The sequence below is a fragment of the Leuresthes tenuis genome, unplaced genomic scaffold (genome assembly GCF_036924035.1).
Source record: "Leuresthes tenuis unplaced genomic scaffold, fLeuTen1.0.hap1 SCAF_7, whole genome shotgun sequence".
Classification (NCBI taxonomy): domain Eukaryota; kingdom Metazoa; phylum Chordata; class Actinopteri; order Atheriniformes; family Atherinopsidae; genus Leuresthes; species Leuresthes tenuis.
This window is the reverse complement of record NW_027325361.1, coordinates 8,885,392-8,909,505: the sequence shown is the minus strand read 5'-3', so window position 1 is coordinate 8,909,505 and position 24,114 is coordinate 8,885,392. Positions and strand designations below refer to the sequence as shown.

The following is a 24,114-nucleotide window of genomic DNA, read 5'->3' as shown; positions in this document are numbered from 1 at the left end:
AGACCTTATTTCTGGCATGAAATACGTTTATCTACTCATTGAGAACAGTTTGGCGAAAGTCGGCGTCCTTCGAAAGCTATTTAGATAACTCGCGATCGGCGTATATCCATATAACGGAGTTAATGGGGCAGGGACGATGCAGCCTCTAAATAAGGCATTATCTGTTTTTATTTCACCAATACTTTAAGAAGCATGAATGAACAAACGTGTACTATTGCTCTGTTAGCACATAGCTACTGTTATGTGGCTACTTCCAGCTATAGGAGAGCTAATGGAGGGAATTCTACACAGCCAGACCACACCAAGTGAACCACAGCCAGCCAAAGTCACACTTAACATACCAAATGATAGAAAACAATTACTTGCTATGTTAAGGTATAGTTGAGAAAATGTGTCCTTTGTGGAGAACACAGTGCTCCACTGTAAAAGGTAGTGAGTTCCGTGTTGTCCAGCCATGGATCTCAACTGCAGACAATGGGAGATGGAAGGTGTCCTTTCCCATTCTGAAATTCTAATTCCAATTAACACCAACACGCCTTGCATTACTACAAGTGTTTTCATCTTCATGCACAAGCTTGGAAAGACTATTTTCAAAGGAGTTTCTTGGCAAGAAATTTTGTGAGAAAGCTCTCATCCTTCCATGGCTTCAAATCATCAGTGACTCACTACCAAAACAAATCAGTCCAATAGCAGACAAACAAGTGCTCACATTTCTAATACTCGTCACGCTGCCATTCTGCCTCCTCACATGTTCATTCGGATTATTTTCCATCATCTTTGTGGTCTCTCTACCTTCAGGGCATTACCCTCTTTTTTCATCTCATCACTCAGAATAGACCAGTGTGCTTGTATCTCTCATGTTACTATCTCACTCTGTTCTGTCTTTATCTTTATGCTCTGAAGCAATTTTATGATTACTCTCATTCACACACACAGAATTATGGCTCGATGATTAAAATGTGCTTGTGTTTGATAGACAAGACATGTTTGCTACGATAGAATAGGAGAAGACACTTTGTGTAGAGAGTTAATATGTGACTGTTTATTGACAAAAGACTCCTATTTACCAGTATGAATGCCTGCTTTAGAGATTTAATTTGAATTAGTTGTCCCTTGAGCTGTGTTTATGTTTCTCCTCTTCATTAGTTTAATCTTCATTAAGCTATTTGCTTTTATGCTTCTTCCAAGTTGTCTTTTCTTCTTGGCTTGACCTAACTACTTGCCAGCTTCACCAAAGGTCAAAATATCATCAGCAACATTACAACAAATCCCAGCTAAACAAAAAATAAATAATAAATCTGACAACCTGTTACTGTGCCTGCCTGCTTGTCGTCACAACAATCACTGGCCAATCATCATCAGGGGAGGCGTGGCCTGCGTTCTCTGCGTGTCTGCTCTGGGCTCCTTGTGTATATTCTGAATGAAACAGCAAGTGAAGCATTTGCCTGCATGCTGTGCTCGGCTACGCGAGTGAAGAGAAATCTGACTTAAAGCTCAGCATAGCAGGAGTCACTCTGTGCCACACCGGGAGTGCCTTTGGGAGAGAGATTGGGGTTGTTTGCAGAGAGAGGAGGTCAGTCAAGCAGTGGTTGATGGAGGGGGAGCAAAACAGGAGGAGGTAGAGAACATTTTTCAGCCCTTCTGAATCTTTCATAAGGGAGATCCTCCAACATCAAGCCACCTCGATGGACTGAAACAAAGAGTTAGTACTGAGGTGTACATTTAGCAGGCACTAACAGTAACGTGGAGGTTCGCAGGGAGAAGAAGAGGGGGACCGGAGTGTACACTTTACAGACAGCAGGACCAGAGGAGAGATGGGAAACAAGCGGAGTTGAGAAGAGACATTTTTCCTGTATATAACTATGCTGTAGAAGCTACTCTTCAGAGCCTCTGATGAACAGAAGATTTGCCGGAAGGCATGGGGCATGAGCCAAAAAAAAGGGGAAGGTAGAAGGCACGGCTGCTGGCTGGCTAACCCCTAAACCTGTGAAGAACCGGGCAAGGAGGGAAGAATAGAAAACAGTAAAACAACACAAGCAGCAAAACTGTATGGGTGAGCTGGCTTTCTCTGGGGTTAATTTCTGCATTTAAGGTTGCTTCTATAATTTTGCAATATTACAACCCAGTTAGAACTTATGTGTCTGCATAAAGCAAGAGGAATCAATTTCATATGACTGGTTGGTGGAGCAGAATTTGGCAGAATTTGACATAGAAATATTAGTCTGCTACAGACCTCAGTCCCAGCTTACAGGTATGTCATCCAACGAGCTGAGTGTTGAGATGGACTCATGCATTCGAACATTCAAGGAGCACATGCACCTTGAGCTTGAGCCCCCCAAGATGGCAGGAGTGGTGGGAGGCAAGAGGGGTGCCACGTCCCCAAAACTGTCACCAAGAAGCTCCCCGCGCCTCTTCCGCAAACTGATGGTGAACAAGAGCATTCGACAGAGGCGGCGCTTCACTGTGGCTCATACCTGGTAAGGCCTGTGGGTGGTCAATAAAAGAAAAAAATAATAATTAAAGGGGACGAATGAGGTTAAGACATGCATGCATAAAGAGGGATTGGTATTAGCTGGGAGAGAATGTGTGGGGTGAAAGGGATGTGATGGAGAATTAAGGAGAGAGAAGAAAACCAGGAGAGGGGAGAGAATTTGGATGAGCAGGAGAGAGTAAAGAGAGATAATGGGAAAAATGGTGAGAGAATAAGGAAGAGAGACAGGTTGGAAGAGTAAAATGAAAAAATGGAGGAATAAGATTGAGAGCTGGGAGTCAGACAGACAGGAATTGATTAATAATTGAAGTGAAGGGGGTAAACAGTAACTGGAAGAATGAGGAAAGGTTAGGAAGGAAAGTACTTGTACAAGGACAGAAGATGAGGTACATGGTTAAACAGCTGGAGCTCTCTGAAAAGGAGGTTGTAAGAGTGGGGGTCAAAATGATTCATAGGGCTGCTGGGTGGGGATTTTGTCTGTGGGATAGGGGATTACCTTATGTAATAAAACTCCCTTTTTCTCCATTTTGCTATAGTGTCTCCCTGTATTCAGGTAAATCTGACAGTTTTTGTGTGCTGATAGTTCTTGCTTTGAATGGCTGATGTGATGTTCAGTCAGTGTCGGGTGTATTACACAACCTCATGGCTCTTTTTTTTTGTTTGTTTTTGTTCATAACCCCAATGAGCAGATGGATGTCTCCATAACTCAAAACAAGTCAAGATTACATACACTAGAATGTCACACAACATGCAGTGTGGCTCGTTTGAGCTTTTCCTATTTACACTGAAGCACTTTTTGATTCCTACAAAAAAGCCCAGCTGTAAGTCTGACATTTTCAGTCCAACGTGATCATTGGATTCAGGTCTAGAACATGATAAAGTATATTCACATCTTAATTTTCTACAGACCCTTTTATTTTCTGGTTTGATCCCCATCCCCCACATGTTCCCCAAATCTACTTATTCATGTGGCAGCAGCTTGGCACTGTTTTACATATGAAGCATTCTGTTATGCAATGTGTAGGTTAGAGGAGAGTAAAAGAGCTTGTGCGATTTGACTGCAGAAGCTCAAGGTCACCCGTCCTCCCCAAAAGAAAGAATTACTGTAGACACATCACTTAGACACATACCACACACCTCTGAAATGGGTTACAAATCTGACTGACAAAGCAGGTTTGTCATGGCTTGTATGGGGTAGATTGGGGGAAAAAAATCTCAGTTGTGTGACATGAGGGAAAGTAAATGAGTCCAGATATTATTCTATACCTCTGTGCTGTGCCTATAGATTATGTAGTCTTTATGATGAAAAAGAGATATGAGAGATGTTTTTTCATCCATATGTGTGTGCATGTGGGTAATTTCTGATCACACATTGTATTTGTTAATGCAGTGGTCTTTCCTATTCTTCCTCCACAGTATCAGTCAGAACAGGGAGTGTTTCCCTTACCTCCCTTTCATTGTATAGCTTATTTCTGTGCAGTGGGAGGCTGGTAGGGGTTGGGTGTGTATGGGAGGAGGGTGGGCGGTGATGGCAGTTTTATGTGAAAATCATTAAAGATGTCCTTTGCCTTGTTTGTTCTCATAAATCAGCACATGAGCTCAATCCAGGGATCACAACACCTATAATACCCATTACAGCCATTAACCACCAGTCCAGCCCATTAACGGCTAAGTTCATGAGAAAGTATCCTTGAGTAACGCTTAGCTCTGTCTGCACACTCATTATGATCGTCAAAGAAACCAGAGGAAACAAAAATCAGAAAATGGAAAAGGTGGCAAAAATAGCAGATTGCAATCGGCAAGAAAGCGAAAATAATAGCTTAAGTTGGTTGAGCGGCAGTTAGGAAAGCAAGTAAAAAACACAATAGCAGCTAACAACCAAAACTAGATATTTTCAGCTTATTTTTCCAGCTTTTTTCCTTTTCTCTTTTGTTTAAATTGGACATATATTTGTGTTAGGATACTGTCAAACATATGGAAGAAAACAGCAAGGCAGCAATAGAATATAAAATACTGTATGGTGCCACAGAGTATTAGTATCCCATTCGCCTTAACCCTCAGAGGTCTATGATCACACCGGCGTGATCAGATCGCATGACATCATTACGACTCAGACCCCAGAAGGTTAAGATGAAAAAAAAATCACCCCACCTGGAAATCCCTCAGGTTATTACTGGTCAGGCACTCTATTCAACATAATTTTCTTCCCACCTGTGTCAAACCTTGGGCGATGTAATAAAAAGATAATGATGCATTAGTTATGAGCTCAGTCCATGGGCTTTGTCCTGCTAAATTAATCAAACAAAAAGGAATTATGTAATCAGGTTTTTGTATATTGTCTTGCCAAATGTTGCACTACATAAATTATCAGATTTAAACAAAATGACCAAGAACTTTTCATTTTTAGGTACTTTTCTTAGTATGTTATATACTTATATGCTATAAATGACAATATGAAAAGGGTTGTTTGTACTGACAAATGCAAACATCAGCAGCAGGGTGTATATGGGAGTTCTTTACAGTAAAGAAGCTCTAAAATCTTACGGTCCACATTTTGCCCATCACCAACCAACAGGCACGTACTGTGGCAACTAGCCTGTGAACAATATTGATGTCTAAAGATCCATATATTTCCACTAAGAGTTGGTTGACACAGCTGATAAATATTGTACTGGACTCAGATTTACTGGGATGTATGACTCCAGGTGGATCGTGATGTTGCTTTGTAATAGCTGGTTGCTTTATCACATACATGAAGAGAGATTCCATAGATGATGTGCTTCATTATTTCCTCAAACATTCTCCTTTCACAGATTGTGAAAAGGCTGGTGTGTCACCGACATGCTATTCAATATTACTTCACGGCTATTTAGGCAGACAGACCAATTTTTTTACCATTCAGTGTCTTACATTTTTTCCAAGAGTGATGTCAGCAGATTTGAATAAAAATCTGTTACCATCTGAACTTTTCCCATAGATGCAACAATTTTTCTAACTTTCTTTTTTATATGATTGATTATATTAGGTCATACTTTATTGTTACATTATGTGGCACTGCTGGACAAAGTGTCTGGTGACCTCCTGACCTGCAGAACTTGTACAATGATTTCTCTGTTGTAACTGTTTTGCTATTCCCCGTCCCCTCTCTTGGGTTGTCTCTGTCATTTAATGCTTTCTTTCTCCATCTCCAGTCTCTTAAATTTCACTCTTTTCATCACTTCTTTCTTTGTATGGCTTCCTCCCTGTCTGCTCTTCTGCTTTACTGTCTTTCCATGTCTCTCTGCTTAATTTGTAGGAGCCCCTCTCCTTTTCTGTCTGTGTCTTTCTGTCTCTCTCCCTTATGCACTCCACAGCACCACATGATGTAAATGTTTGATAGCCAGCCGAGGGGTATGACCGCCTTGTTTTCTACTCGCATAAAAAGCACATTAAGGAGAGTGAGGGAGATGAGAGGAATGTAAGAAACTGACATGGGAATAGGAGGACAGGAGAGGACGGAAAAACAGGAACAAAGATAGAAAAAAAGATTTCTTTCTTTAGCAAAACTTTAGATGTTGTGTGAATTAATTGTTACAGTCTATTTGTAACTGCCAGACATCACTGAACAAACAATTAAATATCTTCACACCCACATTTTAGAAAATAAAACATATTTTATCTACAGAAGCAATGTACTTATCCTGAACTTTGCCTCCTTCTGTCTGATGCTTATCGGATGCTTTTGGAGCAAAGGTGGGTTGAGGAGATACTTGAGAGAACTAAAAGTAAAGACAATAAGGTGGAGGGAAGGAAATGTCACATGTTGTGTTTGTATATAGAAAGAGAGAGACAGATAGATTGAAAAACAGACGTCATTTACCACAGCTGCGTCAACCCTGGCTTTACACAGAGGGTTATTTACATTAGCTTAAATGTCAACCTAAATATCCATCTTGCTGCACTTTTCTATCCAGCACGCTGTCTGCTATTGATTTGTTTCTTTCTCTACTTGCCTCCATGACTCACCCAAAATCATTTTTATGTGAGCGTCAGGGAAGGCTTGACGTGATTATTGTTACTGCTGCTGCTAGTCTGTTTACGCCAACTGCTCACGAGTAAGAGACAGGGAGACAGATGGAGAGACAAAAGAGGGAGCATTCATGACGGAGCAAATGGCTCTAAGATCTAATTCTAATATTTTCATATTAGAAAACATTAAATCTTGGTAGATATTGTATGTAGTGTCTCTTCCGTTTGTCTGTTAATTTGTATATACTGTACTAGTTGGAAATTGTGTAATATCCTGTAGCTCTGTGGAAATCTAGGCCATTACGCCACATATCACCCGCAGGAACTGTTCTTGTATTGGCGACTAAATCTTCGGTGAAGTATTAACTAATAGCTAACCACCACAGAAAGTAACACTCTTTTACAAAGTAAAAAAAAAAAATTGGCGTTATGGTGTCCTTCTTAAATGATAAGGTACCCTGCAGAAAATGATGTGATTGTTTTTCCACTCATTGTTAGACACAGACAAAAGACTGTCTGTGCATGTAGTGAGTTTGTTCATTTCTGCTTGATCTCACAGAAATATGTGAAATGACCATGACTCCTTCACACCACATTACGTGGCAGAGGCAACGCTAAGGGTAACAAGCTTCTCCTCTGTTGTCTTGGTTACCAGGGAGATGAATCCTACCCCAGGCAGTGGTTACGACAATACAGTTTCTTTGAAAAGGTCGGACATTTTACTTCAGAGATTGTTTTTAAGCAAGGCAGCCCACTCCTGTACCTGTCATGTGGTTTTCACCAATGATCCAAACCTTTTGAAGACTAGCTGCAGGTCCTGAGTTTGTTGGTTTCAGTGGGAGAAGTGAACATTAGCACAGAGTCAGATGGATTCTTTTGCTTCTTTAGTCTTTCTTTAGTCTTAGTTTTTAGTTTCATCTTTTGAACATTCTCACAATAAACTGACATTTTTCAGACTGACATTTTGGGTTGAAATGGACATTGTTCGAGACCTGTTTCTCAGCAGACCATTATTATGAGATATAGCAGTACAGGTACTATATATTATAATATACATTTCCATTCACACAACATTCACACCACAAAAACTGCCCACCTCTGCAGACTGGAAGTTTAGACCATGTTATATCATCAGAGCAGCTTGCAGGCCAGACAGTAATGGTTTCACAGAGAAATCATCACAGTCTCTAGTTTAAAGGCCATGCATTTGGGACTCTCCACCACTCTTTCCCACTGCTTTCATGAACTTTTGTCTCTCTTTGAACAATATAAACTGAAAACTGTTATAATTTTGTTGTCATCATCTGCATTTTAAGTTCCAATTGGTTTCTCCTGCCACGTAAGAGTGAAACGGCCACACCAGATCCTTTTGAGTCACTGATGAATTTGGTGATGTGGGCGGTGATTCAGAGGTCTGGAAACGGTCTTCTTCGTCGTCCTCCTCCTCTTCGTTTGCTCACACTTCATGACTCGGTTCAGCACTTCCATCTCTCGCCCTTGTCTCCCTGTACAAAACCAGCCGAGCAGAAAGTTAACTATTACGGATGGGTGGACGAGTATGAACATTCTCGGTTGTGTATTTGTGCGTGTCCCTGTGCATGTTTGGATGTCTGCGTGCTATTACCTCAGCCAAGACTGGTTTTCAAGGGATGAAAATTATGGGTGACAGGTTTCTTGATAACACACATGATTTATTCAGTTCTCAGATTGCTCATTTGTTTTAGTAATAACTTATTTTTCCAGCTGTTGCTTTACATATTTAGTTTCTTTATCCACTTTTAACAAAGAGCTTAAGAGATTAAGAGCACATTAAGATGAGAGAGATTCTATATGTAAGAATAGAAAGAATATGATATTAACACAATTCTTTTGGTAGTTCAAAGGTTGCATGTATGTGATGCCCAGCTTTTTTCTTCAAGCTGCTGTAAAGAACATACTGTACCATGCGCTTATACTGCTGTCAGTATGAATTTAACTGATGAACTATATTACTTGTCATCCTACCACTTTTCCTTTTGTGTTTTGCTGTGGCCTACAAAAGCAGAAATATCATGCATTTTTTTCTCCTTGTATTTATATGCCATGTAAGATTGAATAATTATTAACAGTGCATTGCTTCTTTGCACATTGATAAAGTCAGACGGTATAATAGGTTGTACTATGCAGACTCAATTTTTTTAAACAATATAAAATAATAGGCAAACTAAACAGGATGTCGAACAAATATTAATTAGTATTTAAGGCTTTAGGATCACATGGCTTTGTGAATCAGCATTTGTTCTGGGGCTGCAGTTGCTTGTAGGGTCTCTGGAAACCATGTGGCTTTTTGTGCTGACATCCAGGAAACATCGGAAAACCTATTTGTCTTCATCATTTGCCATACTCATTCTCTCTCCTCCTCCTTATTGTTCTCTGTCTGCAACTGCCTGTCCCCTTCACAATTTAATCAGTAGTGATGTGACAATTATAGAAAATAGAAAATAAATAATTTTGGAAACTTTACGAATGACTGACATCATCAACCATTCGAATGTTTTCATTTAACTGAGCCAAAATCATTGCAGCTCTTTCGGAAAATTTAAGGAGGATTTTTTTTTTTGTTTCCTCCCTGAAACTTTTCATTTTGAGTAGACTTAAGATTGTCTTTTTTAACATAAAATTCACATTACTGCCTCAGAGAAGCAAGTAGAATAAGAGCAGTTAATTCGAATCTCTGTTCAGAGTTACAGAATAGCGTTATGTGCTGTGTAGAAGGACCATATATCTATTCATGATTCATACAGTGCTGATTAGGGCAGCAACAACTGTGAATTTTCTTTTTGTCATATTACTCACTGTATTATTGAACAAACATGTGCACAGTTTTGATGCACACATACTTCTTGGCCTGTGTACTTGGAGAGAAAACAGCTGTGTCATTAAGCCATAACTCATAGTTGTGTGTGTGTGCGCCTTTGTGCTTGTGAGTGTGCAAAGTACCAGCTGAATACTCTTTTCAGCCCATTGAGAAGAGCAGAAGCATTCAATAATAACATGAGTTCTGGAGCTCCATTTGTGGAAGTTGAAGTAAGCAGAACCCAGCATTGCATTTCCTTTCTACCTTGTCCTCCTTCTGTCTGCTTGAACAAAGGAAGAGACATTATTCACAACACTTGATATCTGCTTATCGCACTGACTGAAAATAATTATGGTAGCAACCTTTTTTTTTTTCAACATACAATAATGTGCTACAATGCTGAGCTGCACTCTTTATTTTATCCAAAAGTGCCAGCTTGCAAGCATTTGAAACCCAAAGTTGTTGTACCAGAAATGACCCTGAAGGTATTTTATGGATTGAGCATGGATTAACTAAAGGAATGGTTAAGATGACATTTGTCATCACTTAAATCAGGAAACCTTTAAAACTGTTCAGTTTGAACTTAAATCCGGCACACACCTAGTTTATCACTGTCAGAGCATATCTGCTGTAAATCTTAAACGTCATATCAGAAATCTTTCTTTTAGAGTTAATGATCCCTTTGAAGGCTGTTGCTTGTGGTTTTGTTGAGCTGTATCGTTATTGTCATACTGAGAGATGTTTCCAATATTTAGTCAGTCCCCACTAAGAAACAACTCTCACATTTTATGTTGCCCTAGGTGAATTTTCAAGAAATTTGTTGGAAGACTAAAAGAAAAAAGCTGTGGCTGCAAAAAGCTTTTAAATCATGTCTCACAGTTACAACCATGTGAAAAGAGCAAGTGTTTATGTAAGGGATGAACAGCACTTTGCTTGAAGAATGTGCTTCAAGAAATGGTAAAACTCTTTCCTTGAAATATCAATGTCTGAGCCCTGCAGATGAAGGCTGTCAAGGCCAAAGACATTTCTTAGTCCGATATCTTCTTAGCCAGGGGAAACGATTGCACAAAGCTATGACTAATAAAGGGCATTTCTTTTATGACGACTTGCACATTAATGCCTATCCACACTTTAAAAAACAGAAAATCTTATTTATATTAGATTAAAACAGCAAATCCGATGATCATGGTATTTGAATCAATCTTGACAATAATGGTTCAAATTTCCAAAGTTCATCAAAACCAGAAGGGAAATGGTGTCTGCTGACAGTCTGACTGCAAGGCATCCAGTCTGAATCATCATCATCTGGTACTAAAACCAGATTCTCTGTGCAGCTACCTGATAAACACAGCACTGCACGCTCACATTTTTATCATCATCTTTATCATCATCTTTATCCTGCTTGTCACTACTGTCATTATCACCATAGTCCTTGTAGGGCTCTAATGTTTTACAGTGACAGACAGACTGCAGGAATGTGTGTGTGCACATTTAAACCGCAAACTTGATGCATGTAGACTGTCTAAATTTGTCTAAGATTCCCATATGTGGATGTGTGTGTGTGTGTGTGTGTGTGTACCTCTCCTGTCTCTTCCACTCATTGTCAACACTGGCCTATGGGGAAGTCACCACCCACTTACTCTCTGATATGCAGCGTGAGATGTATTGTATGTATCTGTGCATTATTGTACAACTCATGTTCTCGGATGTAAGTGTGTTCTCACATTATGGGATTCAGCCATTCCCTGAAAACAGTAAATGTTAAAATTTTGAATGAGTGTAGGTTAAAGGTCAGGATAGGGTTAGACACCTAAGGAGGAATGTTGGAGCACTATATTTGAAGAGATGTGCATGTGTGTCTATGCATGCGAATTAATGTTGAACAGATGTTGAATGATGTAGCGGGATTGTGCTCACGGATAAATTAGTTGGTGTGCATAGTTTTCATGGCCTTCTTAAGATTTCATGTTGCCCTGAATCAGTTCTTATTTTAGGACAGTTCGCATCACTGGAAATTGTTGACTCCTTGTTGAGCTTACTGTGCCCTCCTTAAACGTTTATCCAGTCCAGTTTAGATATACTGAAGCAAGACCATGTGTGTTAGACATCATTCTTCCAGTTATGAGCAGGGTCTTTAAGTCGTATAGTTTTGCATTTGTGTATCAAGTCCTGACTTCAAAGCTCTATAACACACATGAATATTAAGTTACTGCTACATTTTTTAGGAGGTTCTTATGATACTGATGACCTGAGCAGGTGTGTGAAGTGATGAAACAGGACCATGATGAGAAATGATGATGGGACACTGAGTTTGACTTTAATTTTGAGAGGGTTAAATATACTATGTAATCAAGATCAGATTGCTGACCTTTTTGAGTATGTAGGTGAGATTACGGGCTGCACGGTGGTGTGGTGGTTAGAGGTTTCCAGGTTTAACTCCCAGCTGGGGCCTTTCTGTGTGGAGTTTGCATGTTCTCCCCGTGTATGCGAGGGTTTTCTCCGGGTACTCCGGCTTCCTCCCACCGTCCAAAAACATGCATGTTTGGTTAATTTGTGACTCTAATATCCTCCTGAGAAGTGAGTGTGAGCATGTGTGTGGTTGTTTGTCTCGTTTGTCTCTGTGGCCCTGTGATGGACTGGTGACCGGTCCAGGGTGTACTCCACCTCTCGCCCGATGACCGCTGGGATAGGCTCCAGCCCCCCCGACCCGACCGACAGATTAAACGTGTATAGAAAATGGATGGGTGGATGGAGGTGAGATTACAGGAGGCCAGTTTTCTAATATGTACTGTGGAAAAAGTAGTTTATGATGAAAAATTCATGCAAAAATAATAACAAAACATGACACTCAAATTCAAAACGTGCATGTCTGTTGCATTTATGATGCTCAGACAAACTGACACTAAGTTGAACAACCAAGTAGTGTCCACTGGCATAATCTGACATGACATGAATCACACCTGACTTATGCTTTATGGATCCTCAGATGTGAAATGGTTTAATTTTCCGTTTTTTACTCTTTGATTTTATCATTACGTAAAGAACACAGCAGTAATACAAAGAAAGGACAAATTTATCATTTACTATAAAAATCCCCACCCTCCGCCCACTTCCCTGATGACAATAGCAACGAGATGAAAAAATCAAATAAAAAAATGATTGCAGGTTTTGAAGTTAAGCTCCGAAAATCACTGTGCCCCTTCATGTAACAACAATTGACTGTGAAGTCTCACCCATTAACTCACCAATTCAGTCGCTGTCACAACCTTCACCCTTTCCTCCAGCTCCAAAGATCCAAAGGTTATTCTGAGTAAGAGAGTGTTCCAATAAAAACAGATTTCAACATTAATGCAATCAAATCCTGAACTTGCATCTTCACATTTTGTAAGCAATGAAAGTAGATTTTAAGCATAAAGATGAATTATTCAGTCTGGTCAGTTCAGGTTTTACGTTGCACGGGTCTGTGATCTTAAGTCAAAATTTTTCTGCGATGGAAGAAGTATTCAGTGGCTTTAAGTAAAAGTATACTTAATATCATTGCTCGATTCATGTACAAAGTGTATTTTGTTGTCCTTATTCTTGGAGTGGGAGCCCAACTACGCGTGAGGTTGTAACTAATAAATATTTAAGTCAATCTGAAGGATATTTTCTCGATTGATTGGTTGACATTGAAACGGACTTAAACAATTTCTAAAGTTAGTTTCTGATCAGTTGAATTAAACCAAGCATTTCCCTGAAGTATGATGGAGCTCTTAATTTTGTGCTTTACTCCAAAACTTAAATGAAGGTAATTAGTTAGGTCCCATTACTCCCATCTGTCAACTTGTTTACCCAGAGGCCACAATTTAAAGGTTAATTTTTCAGCTTTTTTTCTTGTGTTTTATTATATTTCATAGATGGTTTCTATTTCCGTTTCTTACTCACTTTCAACCTCTAATCACTACTGATCTGTGAATATATTTGGACGGGGGGGGGTCTTTAAATAAAATGCAAGCTGACATAATTTCTAAAAAGCTGCAGTACACTCTGGATTGCTTCCTGTTTTTTGTGCAATTTTTGCATCATAATTTTTCTGGGTTGTGTTACTCTAATAAAATCTAATAGGGTTTCACCCAGTTTGTTTGGTTTTCCTCTAAACCCCCTTCCATATTCCCTTGCTTACAACCGAAGGAAATTGCTCCTCAAAAGTGTTTATTGAACAGACTCTTGGAACAAGTATTCATCTTGAGAGCAAATATTACCTAACTATAGTAAACAGATGTTGTATTTCCTCGTCCTGCACTGTTTGCTTGCTCTTTGCACCAATCTAGGATTGTCAGATGGCCACAAAGGCGATGCTGTTATTTGAACATTTTGGATAGCTATCTGGCTGTTTGCCTGTCTGTTTTCTGCATCTGCAATGGCCTGATGCATGTGGTTATTTGTGCATGTGGAATTCTTTATCACCTACATGCTATAATGTCTCATTCAGTTTATAAGCATGGATTCAAGAGATCAAACTAATTTGCCACATTGTCTATGTACTTTAAATACCTGAGGGTCACAGAGTACTATGTAGTCAGTATTTCCACACTGGGATGTTGGCAATGAAATACTGGCGCCACACTCTTGTCCAGAAGCCACCGCTCCCTCTCTCCTATGCCTCTTTGGTCTTAATTTGCAGACAAGTTTTCACAGTGAATGACTGTGCACCCATGGGTGTGTTAATTTTGTCAAATCACCCGTGGCTACTTTCAAATTTGCAACTGTCCCACTTAACAGTGACCCATCCAAAGCTTTTGTGTCTCCAAAGGCAACTATTTGTGCTGATATTCATGTTTCAGTTTGAGATAAAGACTGTAAATCATGCTGCATTTGAACTGATCTAATTTTGAGTCTTGTGTCTTTTCACAAGCCTGCAGAGGCCAAAGGTTTCTCACACACTAACAAGTTGAAAACATGTGTGCCAGGAGTTTACCAGTAAAACTTAAATCACTTAACAGTATTTTATATACTTCTCAAACCTTTCTGGACTCTTCAAACAATTTTCCACCTGCCTCCTCGCCTGTCCTGCTTGTTCCATCATGTCTGTCCCATGATTAAGACTCACCTTGCCTTCAGTCCTTCTCTGTTCATCATCCCTGCTCTCAAGCAGCATTTGTTTAGTTAGTGTCACATTGATTTATACACGGACAAACTGTGAGAGACCTTTTTCATGTGTACTGCACACACTTCTTTGATGACCCTGTTGCCCCAAAATAAGAATGTAAGTATCTAGAACAGCTATTTATATTAAAAGCAACTCTGCTGACTCATATCCTTTAAAACCCCAGTGACTTTAGTTTTTAGTTTATATGATATGCTTTTCACTAAATATAACTATTGCACTGATATCTGTGATAAAAGGCTCAAAACTATTATTTTGTTGGCATTGTTAATGATAGTATGTAGTTTGTCAATTACTGAAATAAACTGACTGGTATACTTCTTTGAGTCCAATTAAAAGCTTTTCTTGACTTTAAGCAGCACAGATGTGGGCACTTTGTGCTCAGACAAGTGTGGAGTTAACACCTAGGATCACACAGATCTGTTGAGGACCTTTATAGCAATTTTATTTATATAGCACATTTTATTACACCAAGACTGAATGTGCTCAACATTGAAAGGACATGAGCAGAACAAGAAATGTATGATATCCATACAAACACACACACCAAACAGCCAAAACATTAAAACCACTAAAAGGTAAAGTATCAGTGCTCATCTTCTTATAATGCAAGGTTTTGCTGGGAAAACCTGAACGCTACTTTGACACTGGACACTGACCAAAGCATGCTTGCAGACCTGTCACTACCCCCACACAGTAATAGCAGTGCCCTGCAGTAGCCCCCAGTGCCCTCTGGCAGGACAACAGTAAGCCCAAAAAAAGATCTTAGGACAGGCTCAAAGAACAAGACTAAGAATCTGAATTTCAGAACTTTCAAGCAGCCAATCTGATGGGATATGTAACATCAACATCAACAGAATCAACTGGAGCAAATCTGAAACTACAGAGCCCAAAAGATATATTGTGATTCTCCAGATAGCAGATATTTTTAGGACACCTTAACATGTTTTTGTCCATACCCTTACTGGTCAGAGCTATTTTGATGACTTAAAAATACTAGGCAGACTGTGTTAATGTTCTGACTGATTTGTGTGTGTATCGATTTACATATACGTATGCACACATACTTCCAATCACTTACACATATACAGTACATACATATAAATACAAAAAAAGAAAAGTTAATTAGATCTGCTACTCCTGAACAGCCTGAACCTCAGTGGGATGTTTCTCTTTCATTACTTATCTGCACCACTATGGAACACAATTGCATAATGTCTTATTTAGTGGCTGGGACACATGGACACATCTTAAAACAAATAATGAGCTGCTGTTTTGTGCTTTGACATTTTGGAAACAAACCGACCAATTAGAGCTGACTCTTGCCTTTTGAAAGACGGGTCTCAACAACACAGTTTGACTGGTGATAAGATTTGCTGCAGCTAGAGTCGTTTTTAATTATTTTCATTTAACTTTGAGGCTTCATCTAGTAGTCCCCCAAAATAACGTTGTCAGCCTGTAAAAAACACAATATAGTTCATCTGTAGTGTGGACAAATGTATCTTTTTAGCAATAACATTTCTAGGTTACACAAGAAATGTGGCAGACTCCCTGGAAATTATGAGTTTCTAATAATAACAGGGTGATTCATGGCAGTAATTCGGGTATTCACAGATCTGGATCATTGTAAGTACTATCAGGGGAGACACAAGGATGAACTATGCTCTCCCTAGGGTCTTTCTTTATTGGTTGCTATTAGAATTACTTGAATCTTGCAGAAAATGAGTCAGCCACCTCAGCTTACAGGACATTAGCTCAAGTTCCAAGGGGTTTGTCGATGGATTGTATATTAGATGTACAACAAGTAGGACCATCATATTTACTGGGTGTTTTAGTATATAAGCAATAATGCAACCAACGGATAGCTTTTAAATTCTTCACCTCGTGACTACAGCGAATTCTAGTTTCCAGTTTGTATATTCACATAATTGCTTTCTTGGCCATTTGAAACAAACAACAACAATCTGAAACTTTTTATACTTATTATACTTACCTATTTCCTATTTACCTATTTACTTTACTTACCTATTTTATACTTACCTATTTCCAGCCATTTGTCATGGGGTAAACTGAATTTTTTTTCGCAGTAGTTGTGTCAAGTAAGTATACAAGCTCAGTGCAGCCAGGTTGGGGCTTTTCTGTCTACTGTAGTTCTCTAATTGATGGAATAATCATAACTCAGTGGCATGTGGGAGAGACTTAATATAGAAAAACATTCCAGCCAGAAGGTGGAAACACACACAGAGATACGCAGTCATACATAAACACACTCGTATAGAGGTATACTGTACACGGAGACAAATGCACACCAAAAGTACACAGAGATTGATGGTTATGAGGTAAATATATAGATTAGGAAAGTATATTTTCAGCTTCATAGAGAAGTTAATGACTAGAACATTCCAGTGGAGCAGTGAAAACACGCACACACTCTCCCTCACACACCACCATTATTTTAATTGGTATGACAAATGGCTCGCTGGAATAATATTTCACAACATGTGGCCTTGAAATTCAGGTGGGAAATATGACCTTTATGTATCTGGATTTGTAGGGAAGACAGATGCTTTCTGTCTCACACTGTTACAAATCCAAAGTGTGCTTGTTTAAAGTGCATACTTGGCTTCTTGACATCAGCATCATGGTGGTAAATTTGGAAAACTCCACATTTGCCAAGGTTGCCCCAATATACAGGACCAGTAAAGAGTTTGAACAAACCTATCCATTCTTTTTGAATGAAGAGAAAGATCAAAACCTTTTGCTGGTACTGTATTTGACACTGGTTTTGGTATCTCTCTATAGCAGATCACTTTTTATATCTGAATGTAGAAATTAATAGACTTGTGATTTGTGACGGTCATAAAGAATTACTATCTGCAGGTTTGTAGAAGTTCACACTTTACAATAACTAGTTCAAATTTGAGCTCACACAGATTTAAACTGGATTTGTTAAAGTTCACGTTTCAATCATTTAAAATTTGGAACTAAGATCACAGTCCTAAAATGAACTAGTTTATGTTAATTTCTCATTTTCTTTATAAGCTCCTCTGAATTATCATCCTTTTATGAAATTTATGAACACCACAGCCATCTGACCAAAATCAAGCTTGTCATTAAAGATAAATTACTTAAAATGAAATATGTTTTAGTGCATAGACTACTTTATTTGATCAAGTTTGACAGAGAGTATTTGAGCACTGGCTGTCATTTTGCAGGCTTGAATACATCTTTGCTCTCAGAGGTCACCTTCATAATACCATTTTTTATACAGAAATTCTGCCTCTACCACGTTAAATAAAACATTATTGGATCTAAATGAGATTGATGGCTCTAAACTATCATAATCTGTGGAGCAGAAACCTGTTAGCATTTATCATACATCAGTTAAATTGATTTCTTTTTAAGAATGTAGTTTGGTGCCATTGAACTAAGGAAGCATGGCCACGCGCTACTAAATGAGGATCAAAGCGGGCCCTGCCTATTACAGTGCAGCCAATGTATGCAAGCTTACTATTTAGTCTGCAGCATGTCTTCCTCTTGTGTCACAAATTTCTGCGGAAAGGCCAAAACAAAAGTTTAGCTTACGTTACAGGTTTTCCCGAACTTTGCATAGTGATTGTTCAAATAAGATTCAGCTAACAGATGTCACTAAGTCCTTTGAAGCTGTGTTCTGAACCTCGTTTCTGTTCTAATACTCCAATATTTGTCACTTTCCATCTTGTTGGTATGTAGTCCTACAAAAGCAACTACACATCTGTATTGTTCGTATGCATTTATATTAGTTGTGTATTTGGTAATTAGTTAGACCTTTATCAGGTGCAGAAATTATAGCAGAGGCTGGTAGCTTTTGCTGGAGTAAGCATCCTCCAGTTGCATTCAGGTAAAACGTCAACATAAGACATTTGATGTGGACAAGAAATTTGATCAGAGCAGCAAGCGAGAACTGCACTCTCTTCACATTGGTCGAGCAAAAATGGTCTTGTGCAGTTCAAATTATTGAAAAAATATGTGGTATGAACATGAGGATGTTCATTTTAAAGGATTCATGCACAACAATGCCTGTTTAGAACAACAGTACAGAAAGAATGCCTACAGAGATGGGGCTTTTCTTCTGGTCTTGGATGTGTTTTCCTTTTGAGTGCTTGTATTATCTTTTCAGGGCATGTTACAGGATGTTTACCAAAGAAGGTGTCATACTGATTCTAATCAAAATTGGTCATTTATTTTCACAATCATAGCAGTGGATATAGAGGAACTACTCTACTACTCTAGCCATTGTAGTGTCTGATGTTTACCACCTGTGCAAAGTTGCCTTGGGAAAATTATAAGAAGTCTGTTAATTGCGATCTGTGTAAGGGAGTTATGGGTATAAATCAGGACATTTTAAGAATAACATACTCCCCAGTAAGTTTGTCCAAGAATAGGCTCAAAATTACGCTCACATCTTGCAACATCTTCAAGGTCACTAAGAACAGGCAGATTCTACTTAACGAGGACCACACCCTCAGTAAGTCAGAGATTTTGGGGAATCCGGGCTTGATACATCTCTCCAGACTTGCTGCATAATTCTGTAATTCTGATACGGACCTGGTTGACAATAAAGGTTTCTGTGTTCGACCAACTCTGTGTCAGCAGAGTTCTTCCTGCATCATCTACACACAGGCTGTTTGAAGGCGACCATCCCCAATACACCACACCATACATTTTCCTATGCTGACAAAGATGTCAATCATGAAAATGTACAGTTTTTCCCTGAGTAATGAAATAATCTGAGAGAGATTTCTGGTGAGATAATTTTATATTAAAATACTGCTTTTATTTATTAAGTCAAATTTTTTATCACTATTCAAAAGATAGTCTTTCAAATTCAAAAGATCTTTAAATTTGACAATAGCAACATTTTATTTATCCCTGTAGTTTGTATTCAGAAGTGGTAAGTTCACATTTAATGAACTATTTGCAATGTAAGTGTTCAATATCATTTATTTCTGAACAATTAATTGGTGGCAGTCTGTTGGAGTAATGGCACTTCTAGTAATAATGAATACCTCATAAGAGCATATATGACAACTGACAAATACTGTACGAGTCCTCAATTATATCTACAACAACCTAAAGTACATCCATAACACTGAATGTTCATGTAGAGCTTATAAATGCAGCGGGACTTAACATTTTACTATGAAAGTAAAGCTCAGGTTGCAGTGTGTTTTCTTGCACTAGAGACGGATAAAATGTGGGGATATAAATCGTCCCTTTTTATTGATTTTGTTGCAGCCTCTACCATCTATGTGCAACTGTCAATGTATTCGTCTATTATCTCCTTCTTTGTCATCCTGCCTGACTTGAGCCCCTATTATCTTATTGTCTGTGAGTCTTCTAGGAATCCTCCCACTCGCTTTGTTTCTGCTCTCATATAGAACCTTTTACAGGTTTATTTCAGGAGGCACCAAGCTCTGATCCACTGAGCCTGGCATTTGAAGGTCAGTCCCACAGAACCACAGAAGAGCCATGAGCGAGTGATCAGACTGCAGAGCTTTCACAAATTAGTGCAGAGACAATGATGTGCACTGATTGGCTACATATTATTATGCAAGTTACTAGTGCAAATAATTCAAATACTTTTATTCATTTACACTCCTTTTTAAGATATTTGTTTCTGTGCCAACATTGTAAAAAAAAAAATTAAATTGTTTTCTTTGCCGGTGAGCTAATAAAAAGATGATTAAAAACATATTTGTATGACTTACTTAGTGAACACCACACTTATAATTTTGTCTTTCTTCTTTACTGTCTTACAGAAGCACAAAGCAGACACTTTGTCTCAAGAAAGAAAATGTTGTCAGAATGGCATTTGTTTTGTCATTAGGCTTTTGTGTGTAAGCCTTGTGTTGTATTCTTCGTCAAACGCCATTGAAAAGCCCTCGGAGCCCCTAAATCTGCCACTTAATGTCGTCTCAAGGTTGCTGACAAAGTGGCAAAACAGATCAGTATATTAGGAAGAGCAGGAGTTTTGTTGAGAAGCATGCCTTGTTTTTGTCATACAATCTACAGCTGTGTATATTTTGGTTTTCTGTCACTCTCCCTCTCATCTTGTAACATCTTATTTCTTTATCGGTGCCTCAGACCGTTATGAACTTTCTCAATCTGCTGGCAACAACCAAGTGGCATCCATAGAGAAGCTGTGGCACATTCTGCTCTGTGTATTATTGTAGATTCATAAATGTTTTGCTTTGACTATCTTCTTACATCCCCTTCACCGGAATTGTAATTTCAGATCGTAGTGTTGCCAGAGAACTGTTGAATGACTGCATGTGCATTACCATACTTATGGAGTATGTGTATGTAAGTATGTTTCTGTACGGTCTGATTTTACAGACTGCTGCTTTGGCTTTGCTCCATCAAGCTCCTCGCTTTACTGTAGTTGTACTGTAGTAATAATGCTGGTCTAATTTTCCTAGAGAGAGCTAACCCCACCACCCCCCCACCCCTCCCTCTCACACACACACAAAAAAAGACAAGACGTTTCTTTGAGAGGAAAAAAGATACGTATATTCCAGCCTATCTTCAGCCAAAGGCCACAGTTACCTACACCCTTTTGAGTTGTCTTAACACTTTATATCTCTCTTTATTTCAATTGTAAAAATGACACAGGACTTTTGTAACAAGACTCCACGACTCTTTATGATGACACTAATGAAATTGTTTTTGTCCCTTGTTGTATATATGTATCGTTGTGTGTGTTTGCCTATGCAGACACTGATCCAGGCCATTATGATGGATTTACCCAGCCATAAATGACTGGGATAATGAAATCCTTTCCCTCTCCTTTTCCTCTCCTCACTTGTTATTCTTTGTGACACTCCTCCTCCGCTCTTGTCTGTTTGTGTTATACCCATTGCTCCCTTTTCTCCTCACCCCAGTACTTGCTTGCGGTTGACTCCCTCTTTATTCCTCTGCTGTTCATGTGTTACATGCAGCACAGGGGGGACCTGCATGGTAGTCATCACTAATTCAAAGCAAACATTGAGCCTTTATTTTCTTTGCTGATGTATGATCCATCCATTATTCACATGTCTTCACAAAGTTGTTTCTAAATGCCTGCTTAAATACACAGCACACACAAAAGAAACTCCTGTGTGTATTACTGAAGCAATACAACTGGACTTTTACCAGATTATCTAAAAAGGAAAAAAGTCCTTATTTCCATCTTGTTTGCAAAATGTGCAAACAGAAAAGTAGCATAAATGCACAAAATGCACCTCTGGTCTTATCGCTGACGACATGCCCCACTCATTACGCTGATTTTCTCTCCAATCCATCATTACAATACATTTTCTCAATCTGTCCATTGACTTCTTGTCTTGCATGCTGCTTAATAACAGTTATCTTAATTGAAATCAATGGCGAGACATAGAATTGACTGTGGCCTAGGGGAACTGGGTGGTGGCAGCAATCCTGCTCCTCTTCAGTTTTTCTACTTACTCATCTATCTCACAGTGAGTGTAACGGCTAAATTATTTATATATATATATATATATATATATATATATATGTATATTATAGAATTATTCAAAAAAGATTGTATTGTTAATCGATTGAGCCATTTGTTTTTGGCTTATTAACTCTCCTGCCTGTAGCTTGAAGATTCTTTTTGCGTTTTTTTCCCCATTTTCTTCCTTTTTTTTTTTTTACTCAGTGCTTCTGTTGTCTTGGGTAGTTGACAGAAGAGACAGACAGGAAAGATGGGAGAGAGGCGGGATGACATGTGATAAAGGTTGCATGCCAGATTGGCGGGTACACAGTATGCGTCTGAGTCATCTGAGCTGCCACAACACCATCAAACCCCACGGTTTATAGCACTTATTCTCATTCCAGGAAGAATTATTCAAGTTGTTCTGCAGGATGGATGCAACACCGTAGCGACTCTTTTCTTTAAAAAATGTATTTATTCATTTCTTTTAAAACCACTACTACCATCTTTATCTTTTAGTGAGGGAATTTAAAACCATAGTCATGATGCAAATTCAATTAACCTTTTTAAGTTAGTATGTATATTACACAGTAACATGTTTGAGAACACAGAAACAAATGTTAATTGCACATTTAATTTGCAAATATGTGCTGTTTTCTGCTCGAGTGTGATGGGGTTATATATAAAATCAGCACCTTCAACACTGAGGCCATGGTTCTTTCCTGGAAAAGGATGACAAACACTCCTTAAAGGGAGAAGTAGTCTATCTTAAGTATTTCAGGATCTTGCTGTGAGAAGAGATCATGGGATCCACAGCATGTTGGGATGTTGTTACTGGTAATGGTAATGTAGTGGTGAAGAAAGAGCTGAGCTAAAAGGCAAAGCTCTTGATTCTGTCTACATCCCTATACCTGTGGCCTTGAATTCTGGGTAATGACAAAAATAACCAGACTGTGAAAGCAAGCAGCTGAAAATGAGTTGTCTCTGCAGTGGGTTGAGCTGTGGGTCAATACGACCAATGATATTTTGATGTACTGTTGATTCTATCATTTTGGTTCTATTGTGGAGAATATTTGCTTGTTGAAAAGCTGTGAATGTCTTTTCCTAGCTTAAATTACATCATGTTGTGCAGTGCAGTTTTTCAACAGTCAAGTTTGTGTTCTCGAGAGTGTTCTACATGAACACTGACGCAGTATCAATTGTTGGGAGAAGTCCTAAATGGATAAACAGATCATGAGGAAGTAAGGTCAAACAAAATTAAATTATTGAGGTTAAACATTCAAGGTTGTGTGAGCACACTGCAGAGTGTCTGCTGCTCTGTGGTAGATGTTGATGACTGCAGGGTAGCAGTGCTCTGCCAGCAAGCTGGAACCACCTGGAAGGCAAGCAGAGTGGTGGTGATGGTAGAATGTGTAACTAAGCTCAAGGACTGAGCTTACCTTTGCAATCAAATAGACGGGAAACAACCACATTGACATGTGAAATTAAGTGTGTAATCCGTCCCTGGTGAAGCTGTGATAGTGACGTTGACGATTTTCTTATTTCTTTTTATTTTTTATTATTGTCAACATGGATTTAGGGACACAGATCCAAGTTGAAAGGGTGCTATACAAGCTGTGAAAGCCTCAGCAAAACACATTATCCTAAGCTTGTCAGATCTGTCAGACTAGCCAGGAAGCATAGAAACACAGTTATTTTTTGATCAACACTGCAACCTTACATCCACCACTAATTACAAGATAGTTGTTTCAAGCTGCTTCTCATAATTTCTGGTCTTTCTCTCTACCCCAAACCTATCATTTTCATCTTTCTTAATGTGTCTTCATGAACTGCATTAATTAAGTTTCTACATCAGCCTTGGTATTGCTGTCAGCATGACAGCAGGGGATTTCAAAAGCCATTTTAATTCACTGCATGGTTTCTGAGAGTATGCGCTTTTTATTAAGTAAAGGAAGCTTGCATAGTATGATGTCAGCGAGAGGTAGTGTGACAGTGGGATGGAGTCTTGATCTCCAGTTAGATATCACAGCTGTCGCACACGTTAACAGAATACTGCTACATTATAGAAGACAAGCTATACAGTTATCCTGTTACTATGACTTATGGAATACTGTTTATACTGAGAGTCACTGAAATTAATGAAGCTCAGTTTTTAACCG

General features: G+C 38.8%; 1 protein-coding gene across 2 annotated transcripts in view; it reads left to right on the top strand.

The window, feature by feature from the left end:
• The window catches only part of pde4ba (phosphodiesterase 4B, cAMP-specific a), a 155,753-nt gene that overhangs the window by 39,189 nt on the left and 92,450 nt on the right, over positions 1–24,114 (top strand). The window contains exon 1 of one of the 2 annotated variants that reach the window (XM_072389130.1): positions 2,232–2,477. The exons of the other annotated variant lie outside the window; for it this stretch is intronic. Coding sequence (XP_072245231.1) covers positions 2,254–2,477 — 224 coding nt within the window. The 5' untranslated portion in view covers positions 2,232–2,253. Of the gene's footprint in view, positions 1–2,231; positions 2,478–24,114 lie in introns of those variants that run through there. 2 annotated transcript variants of the gene reach the window in all.